The sequence below is a fragment of the Anolis sagrei genome, chromosome 2 (assembly GCF_037176765.1).
Source record: "Anolis sagrei isolate rAnoSag1 chromosome 2, rAnoSag1.mat, whole genome shotgun sequence".
Taxonomy (NCBI): domain Eukaryota; kingdom Metazoa; phylum Chordata; class Lepidosauria; order Squamata; family Dactyloidae; genus Anolis; species Anolis sagrei.
The window spans coordinates 173,626,878-173,645,381 of NC_090022.1; the positions used below are offsets into that span (position 1 = coordinate 173,626,878).

The following is an 18,504-nucleotide window of genomic DNA, read 5'->3' on the forward strand; positions in this document are numbered from 1 at the left end:
TCTACTTGGAATGCACAAAGCTCATTCCGGAAGCATGTTTAAGAACTAGTCTAGAAGGGCTTGGGTGAAGTACATGGGAAGCAATATTCTTAATCTTTTGCTTTTCTTTCCTAAATGCACAGGTGAATGAAGAGACTGGGAACAGGCGCCCTGTGATGCTGACTTTGCTCAGGGTTCCTCGCCTTAGCAAGAGTGTGAAGGAGGGCAACGGGCAAGAGCTGGAGAGAACCTTGGAAGAAGGGAAGGAGGTGGAAAGCAAACCTAAGGAGGAGAAGGCCAATGGTACTGAACCCACATTCTCAAATCTGTATGGTTGATAAAATGCTGACTATTTGAATTTGAATTCTCAGTTCAGTTTTTTTTCTCCCTCGTCAGACGTGCCTCCTGAGAGCCTTCCCCCAGAGAAAGAAGCTTCTGCAGAAGAAGCCAAACCATCAGAGATCCTCATCCAGGGCCTGACTGAAGAGATGGTGACTGTGTTGATACGGGCCTGCGTCAGTATGTTGGGTGTCCCTGTGGAACCAGACACTCTGCACGCCACTCTGCGCCTCTGTCTGCGCCTCACCCGCCACCACAAATACGCCATGATGTTTGCTGAGCTCAAGAGTACACGTATGATCCTGGGCCTAACACAAAGTTCTGGCTTCAATGGCTTCACGCCTCTTGTCACCCTGCTTTTCCGGCATATCATCGAGGACCCTTGCACACTGCATCACACTATGGAGAAGGTATGGGTCACCTCTTGCTATCCATACTATGGAGAAGGATTAAGCTTTCATTGCAGTTCTCTCTTTTTCTCTAGACATGGCATCCTGCAGAATTGGCTATATGTTTGTAGGTTAATAGAGCTGAAAGGGACTTTGGAGATCATTTGAGTTAACCAGTTGCCCAGTATGAGAACTTCAATGCAGGACGTAATTAGGTGTCCTTAGAAATGGTCATCCATTCATGGCTCTTTGGGGTACTCTATAAAATTGTATAATTTGGTTTTCCTGTGTTACATGATTTTTCAGTGGCCAATCTCTTCCACAGGCAAACCAAACCTGTACAGTGGGTTGTTGTAGGTTTTTTCGGGCTATATGGCGATGTTCTAGAGGCATTCTCTCCTGATGTTTCGCCTTCATCTATGGCAAGCATCCTCAGTGGTAGTGAGGTCTGTTGGAACTAGGAAACTGGGTTTATATATCTGTGGAATGACCAGGGTGGGACAAAGGACTCTTGTCTGTTGGAGCTAGGTGTGAATGTTTAAACTGACCACCCTGATTAGCATTTGATGGCCTGGCAGTGCCCAAGGCAATCTTTTGTTGAGAGGTGATTAGATGTCCTTGTTTGTTTCATTCCTGTTATTTTACTCTTGTAATTTTAGAGCTTTTTAATACTGGTAGCCAGAGAGTTTTTTAATACTGGTAGCTCCAACAGACAAGAGTTCTTTGTCCCACCCTGGTCATTCCACAGATATATAAACCCACTTTCCTCGTTCCAACAGACCTCACTACCTCTGAGGATGCTTGTCATAGATGCAGGTGAAACGTCGGGAGAGAATGCTTCTAAAACATGGCCATATAGCCCAAAAAAAACTTAAAACAACCCAGTGATTCTGGCCATGAAAGCCTTCAACAATATATCAAACCTGTACAGTTAGGAAGTCTTTTTAAATGTTTAACTAGAATTTTCTTCGCTTCAATTTTCACCTATTGATTTTAGGTAACCAATCTTACTAGGGCAGATTTCAGATGCCTTGTCCTTTTCAGTCAGCCTTCTAAATATATCTCATTTTGTCTGTATCATTCTTATAATGTGATGATCAGACCTGATCATGGCATTCCAGATGTGTTTCAACCAGTGCAGAATACTGGAACAATTTTATCATCTTGTTTAGATGTTATGCTTTTTAAATGCTGCCTAAGATTGCATTATAATGAGTGGGACACCTAGATCCTTGTGCCCATTTATTTCAGCAATATATCCCCTATCCTATATTTCTGTTTTTTACATTTTCTTTTTTTGTGAGGTGGGGGAACAAGGCAGCTCAATGAGGATTTCCTATATATTCCTCTATGTGGAATCTGTGAAAGACCCACATAAAGGGTTGTATTTCTGCGCATGCGCAGCTGTTCAGAACCTTTTAGAATCTTGTAAAAGAAACATTTTGGCGGAGGCCCCGCCCACTCTCCCCAATACTCTAAATGCCCAAGGCGGGGGTTGTGCCTTAGTTCCTTTTGCCGCGTCAGCAGCTTCTAGGAACCTCTCTAGTCTCGTAGACTTTGCATATGCCAATATCTTTATTGTAGTTGATTCAGTGTGTATTTGTAGTGCAATGTTTCCTGTTTAACAAAAATAAACAACAGTCTTGCTGAGTCAGGACAAAATGGTGGGGATGTGACAGAGCCATTTGGGGCTGAGGCCCTTTCTCCTCCTCCCTCTCTGGAATGATATAGTTTTTTCGGGGGACTGAGGTAAAGCCCACTCCTTTCTCTGTTTTGGAGATTTTTGACCCACCAGTGAGAAATACTACTTCTTCATATTTACCTCAAAAGTCATAGGGGACCGGCTCTTGGTTCCTTCCTCCCCAACTCCTCATTGTTCCTTGTCATTGCTTATTAGGAACTTATTTCCCAGGCCAAAGAAGTTTATATTATCTGATCAGCTTTTCCTTTTGGGTGGTAGCAAACTGGCATAAAACCAGCTCTTGGTTTTAAAGGTTATCATTAAAAAAAACCCAGCAATTTCAAAATGCACCTATGATTATAAGGTGCACCTCATTTTTGAAGATCCTTATATGGGAAAAGATGCTCCTTACAATCTTAATTTCATCTCACGTTCTCCCTCATGTTTCAACCTGTCTTCTGTTTTTTCCTTGCTTGGTTGGGCTCCCTTGTGTTTGAGATTAGTCTTTTCAGCTTTTAGCTGCCTTAACACCTTCCTCCTCATTTTTCTGTTGCTCCAGGTAGTGCGCTCAGCAGCCACCAGTGGAGCAGGCAGTACCACCTCAGGTGTGGTATCAGGTAGTTTGGGCTCTCGGGAGATCAACTACATCTTGCGAGTTCTGGGCCCAGCTGCTTGCCGTAATCCTGAGATCTTCACTGAGGTGGCCAATGGTTGTATTCGCATAGCCTTGCCTGCTCCTCGTGGTTCTGGTACTGGTAAGTAATCTAAACCCCTGCTGGTTTTCCTGAGCTAGTATTTGTATTTGTGCATACACATACATGCATGTCAAAAGAAAGCTTAGCTTTGAAGTTGGATAAAGGATAGACAAAAGGAATACATTTTGTAGTAAAGCAATGCACTAAGACAAAAACATCAGGTATAAAAAAAAACTCCACACTCACCTATTTTGTATATCATCTTTCTAGTGTTGGCTGCTCTAGTTCTTTTTATTCTTTCTCGTTTTGCTCCCCAAGCCTCTGACGACGAATTCGAGAACCTGCGGATCAAGGGGCCCAATGCAGTGCAGCTGGTGAAAACCACTCCAGTGAAACCTTCTCCACTGCCTGTTATCCCTGATACTATCAAGGAGGTGATCTATGACATGCTGAATGCTCTGGCTGCGTACCATGCTCCTGATGAAGGTACATGTTTGCCTGGGCTTGATACATGTGGAGCTTGTCATCTAGTTCCTGAGAACTCCCTTTGAACTTTCCTCTTCCAGAGGTTTTTTTTTTTGTCCTGTCAGGAGTGACTTGAGAAACTGCAAGTCGCTTCTGGTATGAGAGAATTGGCCGTCTGTAAGGACGTTGCCCAGGGCATGCCCGGATGTTTTGATGTTTTATCCTTATGGGAGGCTTCTCTCATGTTCCCGCATGAGGAGCTGGAGCTGATAGAGGGAGCTCATCCGTGCTCTCCCTGGATTCGAACCTGCGACCTGTCGGTCTTCAGTCCTGCCGGCACAGGGGTTTAACCCACTGCGCCACCAGGGGCTCCAGATAATATTGAATGAATATTAGAATAAAAACTCCATAAGAAGCCTGTCCCACCACCATTTTTGTTTCTGTTAGGAAAATTTCTTGCATTTGTTTATTTATTTCTTGCATTTGTTAGCCGCCGCTCTCAGCCCTAGGGCGACTCGCGGCGGCGTACAGTACAAAAGACACTTTACAAAAGGGATCAAACAACAATTAACATCACAATACATACATCAACTTATACTAAAAATCCGCTGCGTCATATTTATGGGATCATAGCCAATCTCGTCGTCGTAGTTCAATCCGGTTGTCATTACCCGTAGCATAGCACTTAGTTAAAGGCCTGCTCGAAGAGCCAGGTCTTCAGGCCCTTACGAAAGGCCATGAGGGAGGGGGCCTGTCTGACATCAGCAGGGAGGGAGTTCCACAGCCGGGGGGCCACCACCGAGAAGGCCCGCTCTCTCGTCCCCGCCAAACGTGCCTGTGAGGCAGGCGGGACCGAGAGAAGGGCCTCCCCGGATGATCTCAAGGCCCTCGTGGGCTCGTAGGCCGAGATGCGGTCTGCAAGGTATTTTGGGCCGGAACCGTTTAGGGCTTTGTAGGATAACACCAGCACCTTAAATTGGGCCCGGTAGCGAATCGGCAGCCAGTGGAGCTGGGACAGCAGGGGCGTTGTATGCTCTCTGCGTCCTGCTCCCGTTAACAACATGGCTGCCGCGCGTTGGACTAGCTGCAGCTTCCGGGCCGTCTTCAAGGGCAGCCCCACGTAGAGAGCGTTGCAGTAGTCAAGGCGGGATGTGACCAAAGCGTGTACCACCGTGGCCAAGTCAGACTTCCGAAGGTACGGTCGCAGCTGGCGCACGAGCCTAAGCTGTGCAAATGCTCCCCTGGTCACCGCTGAAACCTGGGGGTCCAGGCTCAACGATGAGTCCAGGGTCACACCCAAGCTGCGAACCTGCGCCTTCAAGGGGAGTGCGACCCCGTCCAGCACAGGCTGTAACCCTATACCCTGTTCGGCCTTGCGACTGACCAGGAGTACCTCTGTCTTGTCTGGATTTAGTTTCAGTTTGTTCGCCCTCATCCAGACCATTACAGCGGCCAGGCACCGGTTCAGGACTTCGACGGCCTCCTTAGTAGCAGGTGGGAAGGAGTGACAGAGTTGGACATCATCTGCGTACAGGTGACACCGTACCCCGAAACTCCGGATGATCTCACCCAGCGGCTTCATGTAGATGTTAAACAGCAAGGGGGACAAGATGGAACCCTGAGGAACGCCACAGGTCAACGGCCGTGGCGCTGAACAGGTGTCCCCCAGCAACACCTTCTGAGTACGACCCTCCAGAAATGACCGGAGCCACTGCAGAGCAGTGCCCCCAAGACCCATCTCTGCAAGGCGCCCCAGAAGAATACCGTGGTCGACGGTATCGAAGGCCGCTGAGAGGTCCAAGAGCACCAACAGGGACACACTCCCCCTGTCTAGCTCCCGGCGCAGATCATCCACTAAGGCGACCAAGACCGTCTCGGTACCATGTCCCGGTCTGAAACCAGACTGTGCCGGATCTAGATAATCCGTGTCTCCCAAGAATACCTGGAGTTGTGAGGCCACCACGCTTTCCATGACTTTGCCCAAGAAGGGAAGATTGGAAACAGGCCGAAAGTTGTCCAATTTAGTGGGGTCAAGTGATGGTTTCTTCAACAGCGGCTTTATAACAGCCTGTTTTAGGCTCGCTGGAATCTTGCCCTCCCGAAGGGAGGCATTAACCACCACCGTTACCCACTCGGCCAATCCCCCTCTGGCCTCCTTCAGAAGCCAGGATGGGCAGGGGTCTAGGATGGACGTGGTGGGTCTCATTCCTCCAAGTATCTTGTCCACATCCTCGGGTTTCACAAACTGAAAAGAATCCAACAAAATCGGACAAGCAGGTGCTTGTGTCACATCCACAGAGACTGCATCTAATGTGGCGTCCAGCCCAGAGCGGATCAAAGCGACTTTGTCTGCGAAGAACCGAGCAAATGCTTCACAGCGCGCTGTCGAATTGTCAGGGCTCCCACCTAAAGTGGAGGGAGTTAAAAGACCTCTGACAACCCGAAACAGCTCCGCCGGACGGTTTTTTGCAGACGCAATAGTGGCCGCAAAGAAAGTTTTCTTTGCGGCTTTTATTGCCGCGGCGTATGCCCTTAAAAAGGACACAAACCGTGTTCGGTTTGACTCGCTTGGGTCTGAGCGCCACACGCTCTCTAGAACCCTCTTCCTTCGCTTCATCGCTGCCAGCTCCTCAGTAAACCAAGGGGCTGGTTTAGCTCGGTTACTCGAGAGGGGACGTTCCGGAGCGATCTTGTCAATAGCCCTGGTCATCTCCCCATTCCAGAGAGCGACTAAGGCCTCGACATGATCACCTGCCGCGGTGGCGGGAAACTCCCCAAGAGCCGTCAGGAATCCATTCGGATCCATTAGCCTCCTGGGGCGGACCATCCTAATGGGTCCTCCACCCTTGCGGAGGTTAGGGGGCGCAGTGAGCCTAAATCTAATCAGGAAGTGGTCGGACCATGGCAACGGAGAGATGGACAACTCCTCCACACCGCCACCCTGCTCCCATCCCTGGCAGAAAACCAAGTCCAATGTGTGTCCAGCACAGTGGGTGGGGCCAGTTATTCGTTGGGACAGCCCCATGGTTGCCATGGCGGACATGAAGTCCTGAGCCGCACCTGTGAGGGTTGCCTCGGCGTGGATGTTGAAGTCCCCCAGCACAAGAAGCCGTTGGGACTCCACCGCCAGGCTCGAGACCACCCCCGCTAGCTCAGGTAGGGAGACTGTAGTGCAGCGAGGTGGACGGTACACTAGCAGAATCCCTATTCTGTCCCGGTCACCCACCCTCAGGTGGACGCATTCGAAATTTGTGGTCTGCGGGATGGGGCTCCTGGTTAGATGGATGGAATCTCTATAGACCACTGCGACACCGCCTCCCCGTCCTCCGGATCTAGGTTGGTGCTGTACGGAGAAGCCTGGAGGACAAAGCTGGGTCAGGTTTACCCCTCCAGCTTCATCCAACCAGGTCTCCGTAATGCACGCCAGATCTGCCCGCTCCTCCAGGATTAAGTCCTGGATCCAGGTCGTTTTTCCGCTGACAGATCTGGCGTTCAGCAGCACCACCTTCAATCCCGAGGGCCCGCTCACCTGGCTACACCAATTTACCTTAGGAGACCGGTTGGGAGTTATTAATTTAGATAGGTGGTCCGAATTAGGCCGAATTCGAGGTCTCCTTCTTCCGCATCTCCTCCTTCCCACCACGACCTCTATGGGGGCCCCACGGCTAGTGGAACTCCTCCCTCCCTCCATGCCGCGATCTAATATCAAGGACCTGATTCCTGCTTCCTCAGCTGTGTGCTTTGTTGGATCCTGCCAACATCCTTTCTCTCCTTCCTCCCTCCTCTCGGCCCCATTGGGCTCCAGCCCACCTCCCCCCCTGGCCTCTCCGCTAACTACTAGTAACAGAGATAGTATTAACAGGGGGGTGGGGGGCCACATGGATGATAATAGCTACAGATGGTGAAGACGTTTCAGCCGCACCCGTTAGACAGTTTATAAAGTGCGAGAGTGCAAGAGTCTTAAATGCGATACAGACAGCAGTAACCACTCGGTTGACAACACTATGTTCTGTAGGGCACGTACATAGAGTGCAAGATTTAAAGTGCAGTAGGTGCCTGAAACTGAGTCTCAGTATTCACTAAGGTGCGGCATAGAGGGTAGGGAAGGGGCGTAAGTGCCAGAGAAGTTAGCAGCGGTGGCAAACGCCCTAAAGTGCTAAAGAGGTCTTATATCAACTTAGCAGCGAGGACAACCAGGAGTGTGTTATGATAGTATATGTAGTCACACTGTTACGAGACTGATAGTGATAACAATTAGTAAAATTCCTATGATTCAGGTGTACCTCTAGACGGATGGTCTAAGCGCGGATAGGGCATCCGGCGGTGGTATACACGGCGGCGGTCAGCGCCGTTGGTCTGTTGCGTATCTATCAATCCAAGGTGGGCCAGCTCAAGGGTCTACACGGTGTTAAGGCCGGCACACGAGGTCTACACAGTATTAAGATCTACACAGTATTAAGCCAACACAGAGAACTACACAAATATTCGGCCTGCACAAGAGGTCTACACAGTATTGAGGACTACACAATATTAAGTCCGCACAACGATCTACACAATATTTGGCAGGCACAGGAATCTACACAATTAGGTCAGCACAGTATTGAGGACTACACAATATTAAGTCAGCACAGCGAACTACACAATATTCTGCTGGCACAGGGATCTACACAGTTAGGCCAGCACCGGAATTTTGCAGCATAGTCACAATTAGCTGATGGTGGAGGCGAACTCAAGTCGCTGTAACAGGTGATGGGCCATATAGTGGTGGCCGCGATGGAAGGCGGCAGTGAGAGCAAGACAGCTCGGACGCTGCAGCGATAACAGTGGGTCGCCCGTAGCGATGGTGAGGCAAAGCGTCACAAAGGTGGCTGTAGCAGCGGTGCTCCCGCGCCCCGGCTCGGCCCAGCGGCTCCTTGATGACCCTGCTGCGGTGGACCGGCTGCGGGAGGACGGTGGCGATGGAAACACGATGCCCGAGGATGGCGGCCGCTCTGCGCTTTGTTTTGGCCCAACGGCTCGAGGAAGACCCCGCCGTAGCGGCGAGCCACACCAAGGCCGCAGCGGCAGCAACGGCGAGCGGACGGACAGCCAGCGATGGTGAAACAGCCTGCGCCGAGGCGCCAAGATGGCGACCGCACCAGCCGCGTTACAAACCTAAGTGGCCACTTTAAGAGCTGGAACTGTGTTCCTCCTTTTTTGTGCAGGTATCCCGACTTGGTGACACCTCCAGGCATGGTCAGTAGGTTCTGCGACCCAATAGCCTTCATTGGGACAGACAAAAATGTCTCTTCTTCTAATGTCATTGTTCTCAGTGCGCAGCCGGCCATCGTGCCAGGGAGGCCCCCGCATCCTCCTCGAGCCGCCGCTTCTCTTCCTTCTCTCACGCGCCACCACTTCCTCCACTTATTGCATTTTCCTGGACGTCTGAACAATTTGAATTTGTGATGAATAATAGCTTTCCCTGAAGCGATATTACTAACAGTAATAATGCTCTTGTTTCCTTTTCTAGCGGACAAATCTGAGCCCAAGGCAAACACTACAAGCCAGGAGGTGAGCCAGATCCTTCAAGACATGGGTGATGATGTTTACCAGCAATACCGCTCTTTGACCCGCCAGGGCAGTGATTTTGACTCTCAGACAGGCTTTGGCATCAATGTGAGTACTTCTGAGCTCTTCATGCAACTACCACCATAAATAGTTTTATTGTCTCTATAGTTTTCAAAGACCAAGGAATAAGACACTTAATGAATCGGATCCATTTACATTTATGTGTTACTATAAACATGACTTCCCCTATCGTGGTCACTGTGAATCACCCATATGGTAATTCCTGCGCCTGCGCAGACAGTTCGGAATCTTCTAGAAAACTTATTAGACACTTTTAGGTGATAGCCCCACCCACTCTCCCCTTGAGAGTATATATAGCCAGTGGGTGGGGCTGCTTCAGTTCCTTTCATCCACCGCTCTCGCAGCAGTTTCCACAAACCGCCCCATCACTCTTTTCGCCCATGTCCAGCATTATTTTTTTAATTTTAATTACATTTGGCCTGCCCATAGATTTTAAAGTGTGTTGTCTTATTTGATAATGTTTATGTTATTGTTTTATTGTTTTGTTGTTTTAAATTGCTTGTATTGTTGTTGTTATTGCTTGTATTGTTGTATTTTGGGCTCGGCCTCATGTAAGCTGCACCGAATCCCTTGGGGAGATGGTAGCGGGGTATAAATAAAGTGTTGTTGTTATTATTATTATTATTATTATTATTATCATCATCATCATCTATCATTTTTATTTGACTAGCATTTTTGGATTGTGTTTATTTTCTGATTTTGTTTCACTACTGCATACACCTTCCTGTTTTCCCATGAGGGATTGATGCCCGATATGGATGGGCACGCTTGGGAGAAGGCCATGGAGTACAATATGGTATTTTTATGAAGGGTTTAAATGATCTCTACTAAAGATACCAGTCAGATTTTACTTTTCTGAACTCTGTACTAATATCATTGAATATTCACACTCTGGCTCTTAATGACAGTGAAAGATGTGGTCTCATGTGATCCCTGTATTTCATGCAGTTTAGGTTACTGATCCTAAACTATCTCCTCCTCCTTCTACCGGTAGGCTCAAGTCTTTGCTGCTGATAGTGCAACTGCTGAGACGCCCCAGTCTGGGACTCCCCAAGGGGATGGTAAGTGCTTTATTTGTTATTTTGACAAAGGATCAAGTTGAAGCACTGTAATTAAATTTTGACCAGATTTGCTTTAAGATCTCTGCATTTGGAAATCTTAGTCTGATTTATCCTAATCTCCAAATAACATCTTTTGTAAGTCATTTCAAGAGGGCCCGGTTTCCCCTTCAGCAGCCATTTTCCTTGACTTGGAATGATTGAATTCTTCTCACCCTCTCCCCAGCATACCACAGTGGGGTTCTACCCCATATGCTTGACTTTTCCTTTCTGTTCTGAAATTTGATGTGTTGATGAGTCAGCAATTCTTCCTCTCTTTGATCCTGTTTTGCTTGTCCCATAAGCCTCCACTCCTGAAGAATCCAGAGAAAATAAGAAGGATAAGGAGGGTGACAAAGCATCTGAAGAGAACAAGCAGAAGGCCAAGGGAAGCAAACCACTCATGCCCACCTCCACCATCTTGCGGCTGCTGGCTGAACTTGTTCGCTCATATGTTGGCATTGCCACCTTAATTGCCAACTATAATTACACCGTGGGTCAATCTGAGCTCATCAAAGAGGTGAGAAGCTTCAAGAACTGTCTAATCAATGCCAGGGAACTAGGATTTGGGTGGGAGCTGGGTAGATTAAAGGTAAAACTTTTGAAACCATTGCTCAGTAAGTTCTGTAGATCAATAAAATTGTAATTTTTGAGACATTGCCAGTGGTTGTTCTATTGAAGGAAGAAGACAGAGCATTCTGAAGTTCTCTCATTTATTTTTTTCCAGGATTGTAGTGTGTTGGCTTTTGTTCTGGACCACCTGCTACCTCATACCCAAAATGCAGAAGACAAGGACACACCAGCCCTGGCTCGCCTCTTTCTAGCCAGTTTGGCTGCAGCGGGTAGTGGCACAGATGCACAGGTGGCCCTGGTAAATGAGGTGAAAGCAGCCCTGGGCCGGGCACTGGCCATGGCAGAGAGCACTGAAAAACATGCCAGGTAGGATATACCGTATTTTTGGCATATAAGACTACTTTTTAACCCAAGAAAATCTTCTCAAAAATCAGGGGCTGTCTTATAAGCAGGAGTAGACTTATACGCGGGGGTCATCTTATATGCGGGAGTAGTCTTATACGCCGGGAGTTGTCTTATAGAGTGGGTGCTGAAACTTCCAATCTGGATTGGGGAATCTGTGGTTGCTGTATATGGTTGGTGGGGGGGAGCTCAAAAATGGCAGTGGCCGTGTACCTGCCGTATGCAGCGACTGTATAAAAGCATTACGGTCAATGCTGTACAAGTATGGTAGAAGAAAATCCATTCATCAGGATTCATGGACTTAATGCGGTCCCGATGGTGAGATGAAGGGGCGCCTCACCAGGAAGGTGTAAGTGAAGGGCGGAGCAAGCTGCAGGCGTCCAGGGCGCCCGGGGTATGGAAAAAGAGATAGAGTGGCTCTGGGCCCAGAAAAACACACCTCTTTTTCCTGTCTGGCCCGCCCTTGTATCCTATTACTGTACCTCCTCCTCTGCCTCTCAGATCTCGCTCCTGACGACTGCAGTGAAGCATTGCAGGTGTGCATGTGCGAGATCTGAGAGGCAGAGAAGGAGGTACAATAATAGGAAGATTATCATATTGAAATCAAATCTGATGCTTTTTAAATGTTTATTTGGCGTGCGTTTGAAGAGGGGTAGTCTTATACGGCGAGTATATCCCAAACTATATTTTAACTGGAAAAGTTGGGGATCGTCTTATACACCCAGTCGTCTTATATGCCGGAAAATATGGTACATGGAAAAATATACTTTAAAGGTTGGCATTATTATTTAAGGAAAACTGCAGTGCTTTAGTTTTGACTGTAAGTTCTAGTAGCCTTGTGATTTAGGCACTTCATGGTTTTCAGTAGGACTACCCTGCAAGGCTATGACTGAATCCTGATGCTTCTTCATTGTTACAAAAAACACCTGTCAGGGTGAGCTTTGCTGCAGGTCATGATTAAAAGAACCACCTTTCCAAGTATTTAACATATTGCAGGATGTCGCGTCCATGATATAGTGGTGGTTAAGTGCAAAAAGGTTACATTGATCCGCTATTGACAAGAACATCCTGTCATGACTCTAGGCTGCAAGCGGTCATGTGCATCATCAGCACCATCATGGAATCATGCCCCTCCACCTCCAGCTTCTATAGCAGTGCTACAGCCAAGACACAGCACAATGGCATGAACAACATCATTCGCCTTTTCCTCAAGAAGGGGCTGGTCAATGACTTGGCCAGAGTGCCTCACAGCCTTGATCTCTCCAGGTACTTGGTTTTATTCCCTGATAAGATGGAAGGGCCACAGTGGGCTGCTTCAGGAGTATGGGTAGTAGGAATTAGATGTTTCTCAGGCTCCCTGATGTGGAGAAACAAAGTTGTTGTTTTTCCACTGGTGTGACAAGGATTGATACTATATTTGTGCCTATTCGCTATAACTGTTTCTGTTTTTCACCTGGTAACATGTCATGGGTCAGCATGGCTTGTGGACTGACAATACTTTTAACAGTATCCCTGTGGGGGAATACATCAACAGTAACCACATTGGGAAAGAACAGGGATACTGGTGTGAGTGGGATTTGTGGGAGGAGGAGGGTTGTGGAGTTTTTTAAAAATTTAGTTTTAATATATTTTTATTATAATTTAATTTTTCAGTTTCATGACAAAAAATATTTGGTTCTTTAATTTCTATATTGTGTCACGCATGCTGTTAGTTGTCTCGAGTCCCTGTGTATTGAGAAAGGTGGGATAAAAATAAAGTTATTTATTTATTTATTTATTATTTAGAACTTTTATATACTGGTCTTCTCGACCTCCGAAGAGGGACTCAGGCCGGTTCACAACAAAAGATTCATAAACAATAGTTTAAAACATCACATCCCATAATACACTAATACATAATACATTAAATACATTAAAATACAATCATATAATTACATAAGGCCAAGTCGTCAGAATAAAATCACAATTCATCACCATCCATCTGTGTGTTCAAGGGTTATTGACTCACTCATCAAATGCTAAATTCCAGAACCAAGTTTTCACCAGCTTTCTAAAAGTCAGGAGAAAAGAGGCAGTGGGAGAGAGTTCCAGAGCCGAGGGCCCACCACCGAGAAGGCCCTGCTCCTCGTCCCCACCAGATGCAATTGCGATCATGCCAGTTTCCCATCGTGGTCAACTGTGAATCGCACATATGGTATTTCCTGCGCCTGCGCAGACAGTTCAGAATCTTCTAGAAAACTTAGTACATACTTTTAGGCGGTAGCCACGCCCACTCTCCCCATAGAGTATATAGCCAGTGGGAGGGGCTACTGCCTCAGTTCCTTTCATCTGCCGCCATTGCCGCAGTTAAGGAATCTTTCTCTCATTTTTGATTAGCGTAAAAGACTAACAGCAGTTTAAACTGGATTAGAGTGAATAACACAGAGGACAAATATTTTTCTACTGAAAACAAAAGTTCTTCCTATTGTAAAAACAGCATTAATTACCAGCACATTTTTCCATTTCTCTGAAGGATATTTGAGAGAAGGTTTAATCTGAAATAATATATATAATAATAACTTTATTTTTATACCCTGCCACCATCTCCCCTAGGGAACTTTGGGCGGCTAACAGAGGGACAAGCCCAAAAATTACAAATAAAAACAGAAACACAGTTACACAATTAAAATCAGTCAATAAAATAATAAAACAAATATGATCATAAAAATAACATCATAAAGCAAAATGGCTGAAATAAAGGAAACATAGCTGAGTACAGGCTCAACGTGCCAAATTCCCAAATTCCTAAAAAGGAGCTAATAGAAGTGCCAAAAATAATGTCCAGCTCTTGATGGCCTGATGCAGTCTAAGAATCATTTGTGTGTTTGTGTGTGTTTTTCCGAAAGTCCTAACATGGCCAACACAGTGAATGCAGCCTTGAAACCCCTGGAGACTCTGTCGCGCATTGTCAATCAGCCCAGCAGCCTCTTTGGTAGCAAGAGTGCTTCAAACAAGACCAAGGCTGAGCAGGATGCCCAGGGAGCCACACGGGATGCCAGCAGTGGTCAACCGGATACAGGTATTATATTTATTTAATGTCTTATCATCTCATGGGCAATGCAACCTTTTGCTCCTCTTTAACATGTCTTCAACATCTTGCCCATGTTCATTTTCTTCACATATTCTTCCTATTCACTGTCTTTATGTCTTCATTGACTTGTCTTTCATTAAGCCAGGTGAATAGCCTAACCCGCTTGTTATTTGCAGGAGAGAGTGGAGAAGCAGAGGCTCCTGAGGAAGATCAAGATGTGGCCCAAGCTGAAGTAGCGGATGGTGACATCATGGATGGTGAAGCAGAGAGCGATGCTGTGGTAATTGCTGGGCAGCCTGAGGTGTTGAGCACACAGGAGATGCAGGTACAGATGAAGCCTTGTAGGGGTAGTGTCGGTGGGGTGTGGGATTTGGACACAGGTTTGGAAGACTGGAGTAAAAATGACATTGTAACTAGAGTCACCACTTGTCTTGCTTTCTGACTGTGGGCTGTATGCAGAGCTCAGTTAAATGGAAACTAGTTCAAATCAAATCAAATCATTTATTTCAGTCATTGACCAGCACAGGAAATAGTCACATTTTCATACAAACTTGGTATGTTTGGCACATTAAAAATATAAATATAACGACTGAAGCACAATATGGGTGAGGGAGCAGAAGGGAAGGGGAAACAGGGTAAAAACATACATTGCCCAGATCCATCACCAAATTGTAGATTCAGAGAAGAAGATTACTGGACACACAGTTAACTTTTGGGACTAGTCATTCCCTGACGGATTTTGTATGCTGCTGAACAGAACTTTGCAACATTGTAGGTTGTAGCTGAATTAATATCTGCAAATAGCATGGAGGTATATGTAGCATGGAGGTATAAATGGAAACTAGTTGTGAACCAGAACTTTTTTTCTCTAAAACTAGCAGTCCCCTGCCACGTGTTGCTGTGCCCAATCTGTGTATATGTATTTTGTGTGTGTGTATATGTGTGTTTGCGTGTGTGTGTATATATATATATATCTGTGTGTATATGTATGTATGTATATATATATATATGGTTTTGTGCATGCGTTGTAATGTACCGTATATTCTGGTGTATAAGACTACTTTTTAACCCAAGAAAATCTTCTCATAAGTCAGGGGTCGTCTTATACGCTGGAGTAGTCTTATACACAGGAGTAGTCTTATAGAGCGGGTGCTGAAAACTTCCAATCGGATTGGAGAATCTGTGGTTGCCGCATATGGTGGGGGGAGCTCAAAAATGGCAATGGCCGTGTCCCTGTCGTATGCAGCGACTGTATTAAGGGCAATGCTGCACAAGTACAGTAGAAGAAAATCCATTCATCAGGATTCGTGGACTTAATGCAGTCCTGATGGTGAGGTGAAGGGGCACCTCACCGGGAAGGTGTAAGTGAAGGGCAGAGCAAGCTGCCGGTGCCCGGGGCACCCAGGGTATGGAAAAAAGAGATAGAGTGGCTCTGGGCCCAGACAAACACACCTCTTTTACCTGTCTGACCTCCTCCTCTGCCTATCACTGAAGACTGCACATGTGTGAGATCTGAGAGGCAGAGAAGGAGATACAGTAATAGGAAAATTACCATATTGAAATCAAATCTGATGCTTTAAAAAAAATTGGTGTGCGTTGGAAGAGGGGTAGTCTTATATGGTGAATATATCCCAAACTCTATATTTTAACTGGAAAAGTTGGGGGTCGACTTATACGCCCAGTCGTCTTATATGCCGGAATATATGGTATTTTGTGTTTTAGGCTTTTTAAGTCTCTTCTGCTGTATTTTTTAGTGTTTTTATGAGTGATGGTCATTTGTTGGCCTGATCCATTGATTGTGTCCATATTTGGTGTCAATTTGTCCAGTGGTTTTTGAGTCATGTTAATCCCACAAACAAACATTATATTTTTATTTATATGGGTGACTGGATTAAATCCCAACAGATGCATTTAACTTTTTGACAAATGTGCATTGTCTTTGCTTTATTGAAACTATGATTCAAGCTAGGGTGGTTATGGAATTGCTGGAATGTTAGGAGAACCTACATTTGTGACGGTTGTTTAAAATCTTGGAGCTAATTGGAGGGGGGGGGGAAGGGTGAGGAGATAGGCTTTTCTGATGTGACCATATCAATCCCTGTAGGTGGAAAATGAACTGGAGGATCTGATAGATGAGTTATTAGACCAGGACGGTGGCTCAGGAAACAGCACCATTATAGGTGAGTGCCAAACGTGACTTTTGATCTCAGGGTTCTGTCGTTCAGGACTTCTAGGTTCATTGCCTTTTCACTCTGAAGAATATCCTGAAGAAAACTGCATTAATTCATTACCCAGTTATTAGGACTCTTACTTTGCTTGAAATGGCTGTCCCCTCAGAAGGAAGGGATCAGTTCCTGTAATTCAGGGATGCTAGCAATTCCTAGGTAATTATGAAGATCTGAGAGAGCTGTACCCCATGTTTATCTGTGAAAACCAAGACGCAAAGCAACTCAGAAACATTAAATACTATACAACTGGAAAAATAAATATCAAAATAGAATTAAACTAGGACAATTATTAAAACAATTAAGTTATTTATTTTATTTATTTGTCGTGTCAGGGCAATCAGTCAATTATATTACATTTCTAACAGAACAAAGCAAACAAACAGACAGAATACAAAATTTGTGATTTGGTAGTTGATTAAATGTCCTTTGACCAGTATCTGGCCACTTGGAGTGCTTCTGGTATTGCCGCAAGAAGGTCCTCCATTGTGCATGTGGCAGAGCTCAGGTTGCATTGCAGCAGGTGGTCTGTGGTTTGCTCTTCTCCACACTCGCATGTCGAGGATTCCACTTCGTAGCCCCATTTCTGAAGGTTGGCTCTGCATCTTGTGGTGCCAGAGCGCAGTCTGTTCAGTGCCATCCAAGTCGCCCAGTCCTCTGTGTGCCCAGGGGGGAGTCTCTCGTTTGGTATCAGCCATTGATTGAGATTCTGGGTTTGAGCCTGCCACTTTTGGACTCTCGCTTGCTGAGGTGTTCCAGCAAGTGTCCCTGTAGATCTTAGAAAACTATTTCTAGATTTAAGTAGTTGACGTGCTGGCTGATACCCAAACAGGGGATGAGATGGAGATGTCTCTGCCTTGGTCCTTTCAATATTGGCTGCCACTTCCCGGCGGATTTCAGGTGGTGCAATACCGGCTAAGCAGTGCAATTTCTCCAGTGGTGTAGGGCGCAGACACCCCGTGATAATGCGGCATGTCTCATTAAGAGCCACATCCACTGTTTTAGTGTGGTGAGATGTGTTTCACTGCATGCATACTCAGCAGCAGAGTAGCACAGCACAAGGGCAGATGTCTTCACTGTATCTGGTTGTGATCGCCAGTTTGTGCCAGTCAGCTTTTGTATGATATTGTTTCTAGCACCCACTTTTTGCTTGATGTTCAGGCAGTGCTTCTTGTAGGTAAGAGCACGGTCCAGAGTGACTCCCAGGTATTGGGGTGTGCTGCAGTGCTCCAGTGGGATTCCTTCCCAGGTGATCTTCAGAGCTTGGGATGCTTCTCTGTTCTTGAGATGAAAGGCACATGTCTGTGTTTTAGATGGGTTGGGGATCAATTCAGTTTAACAATTCAGTTAAAATACCATTTTAAATATTTTTTTAAGCTGGTAAAACATTTCACAATTACCTTTTCATTTGGGCTGAGGGAGGTTCATTTTCCCAAGACCATCCATGAATATGCATGACTGAATAGAAATTTGAACCCTCTGGTCCTTGTCCAGCACTCAAAACACTGTACAGCACCTGCTCAAAGTGGCCACTACTGTCAGGTTTATGGACAGCCCAAAAGTTCCTGTAAAGGAGAGGGTTGTGTGCTTGTAACCTTTCTGAGTCCTATACACTACCTTTGTGTCCTTCAGTGGGCCGAAGTGGAGAGGATGAGTCTCAGGAGGATGTGCTGATGGATGAGGCACCGTCCAATCTGAGCCAGGCTTCCACACTACAGGCCAACAGGGAAGGTGAGCCATTGCCTAAGATGTTTCGTGGAGTCAGTAGAAATGCCTGTAGTAATCTTTAAAGATGTGGGCGGGGAGTGGGAGAAAATCAGAAGAAGGGAGATCTAGCCTGATATCAAAAGTGACTGCAGTCTTTAGCTCTCATAGGAAGTTGTAGTATCTAACACCTGGATCAGTGAGGCTTCTCCTACCTTGCAAGAGCCATTTTGAAAGTCTTGCTAGGAAGATCAGTG

At 46.2% G+C, this 18,504-nt stretch overlaps 1 protein-coding gene across 11 annotated transcripts in view; it reads left to right on the top strand.

Annotated features, from left to right (window-relative positions):
- Positions 1 to 18,504, top strand: part of HUWE1 (HECT, UBA and WWE domain containing E3 ubiquitin protein ligase 1) — a 158,633-nt gene that overhangs the window by 93,250 nt on the left and 46,879 nt on the right. For 8 of the 11 annotated variants that reach the window (XM_067464157.1, XM_067464156.1, XM_067464163.1 and 5 more), the window contains 13 exons: positions 123 to 282; positions 376 to 728; positions 2,948 to 3,141; positions 3,391 to 3,569; positions 9,058 to 9,203; positions 10,171 to 10,237; positions 10,579 to 10,793; positions 11,001 to 11,212; positions 12,332 to 12,514; positions 14,134 to 14,306; positions 14,495 to 14,643; positions 16,423 to 16,498; positions 18,176 to 18,274. In XM_067464157.1, the coding sequence (XP_067320258.1) occupies positions 123 to 282; positions 376 to 728; positions 2,948 to 3,141; positions 3,391 to 3,569; positions 9,058 to 9,203; positions 10,171 to 10,237; positions 10,579 to 10,793; positions 11,001 to 11,212; positions 12,332 to 12,514; positions 14,134 to 14,306; positions 14,495 to 14,643; positions 16,423 to 16,498; positions 18,176 to 18,274 (2,206 nt within the window). Of the gene's footprint in view, positions 1 to 122; positions 283 to 375; positions 729 to 2,947; positions 3,144 to 3,390; positions 3,570 to 9,057; positions 9,204 to 10,170; positions 10,238 to 10,578; positions 10,794 to 11,000; positions 11,213 to 12,331; positions 12,515 to 14,133; positions 14,307 to 14,494; positions 14,644 to 16,422; positions 16,499 to 18,175; positions 18,275 to 18,504 lie in introns of all 11 variants that reach the window. The other 3 variants (XM_060763275.2, XM_060763276.2, XM_060763281.2) reach the window with 1 other exon arrangement.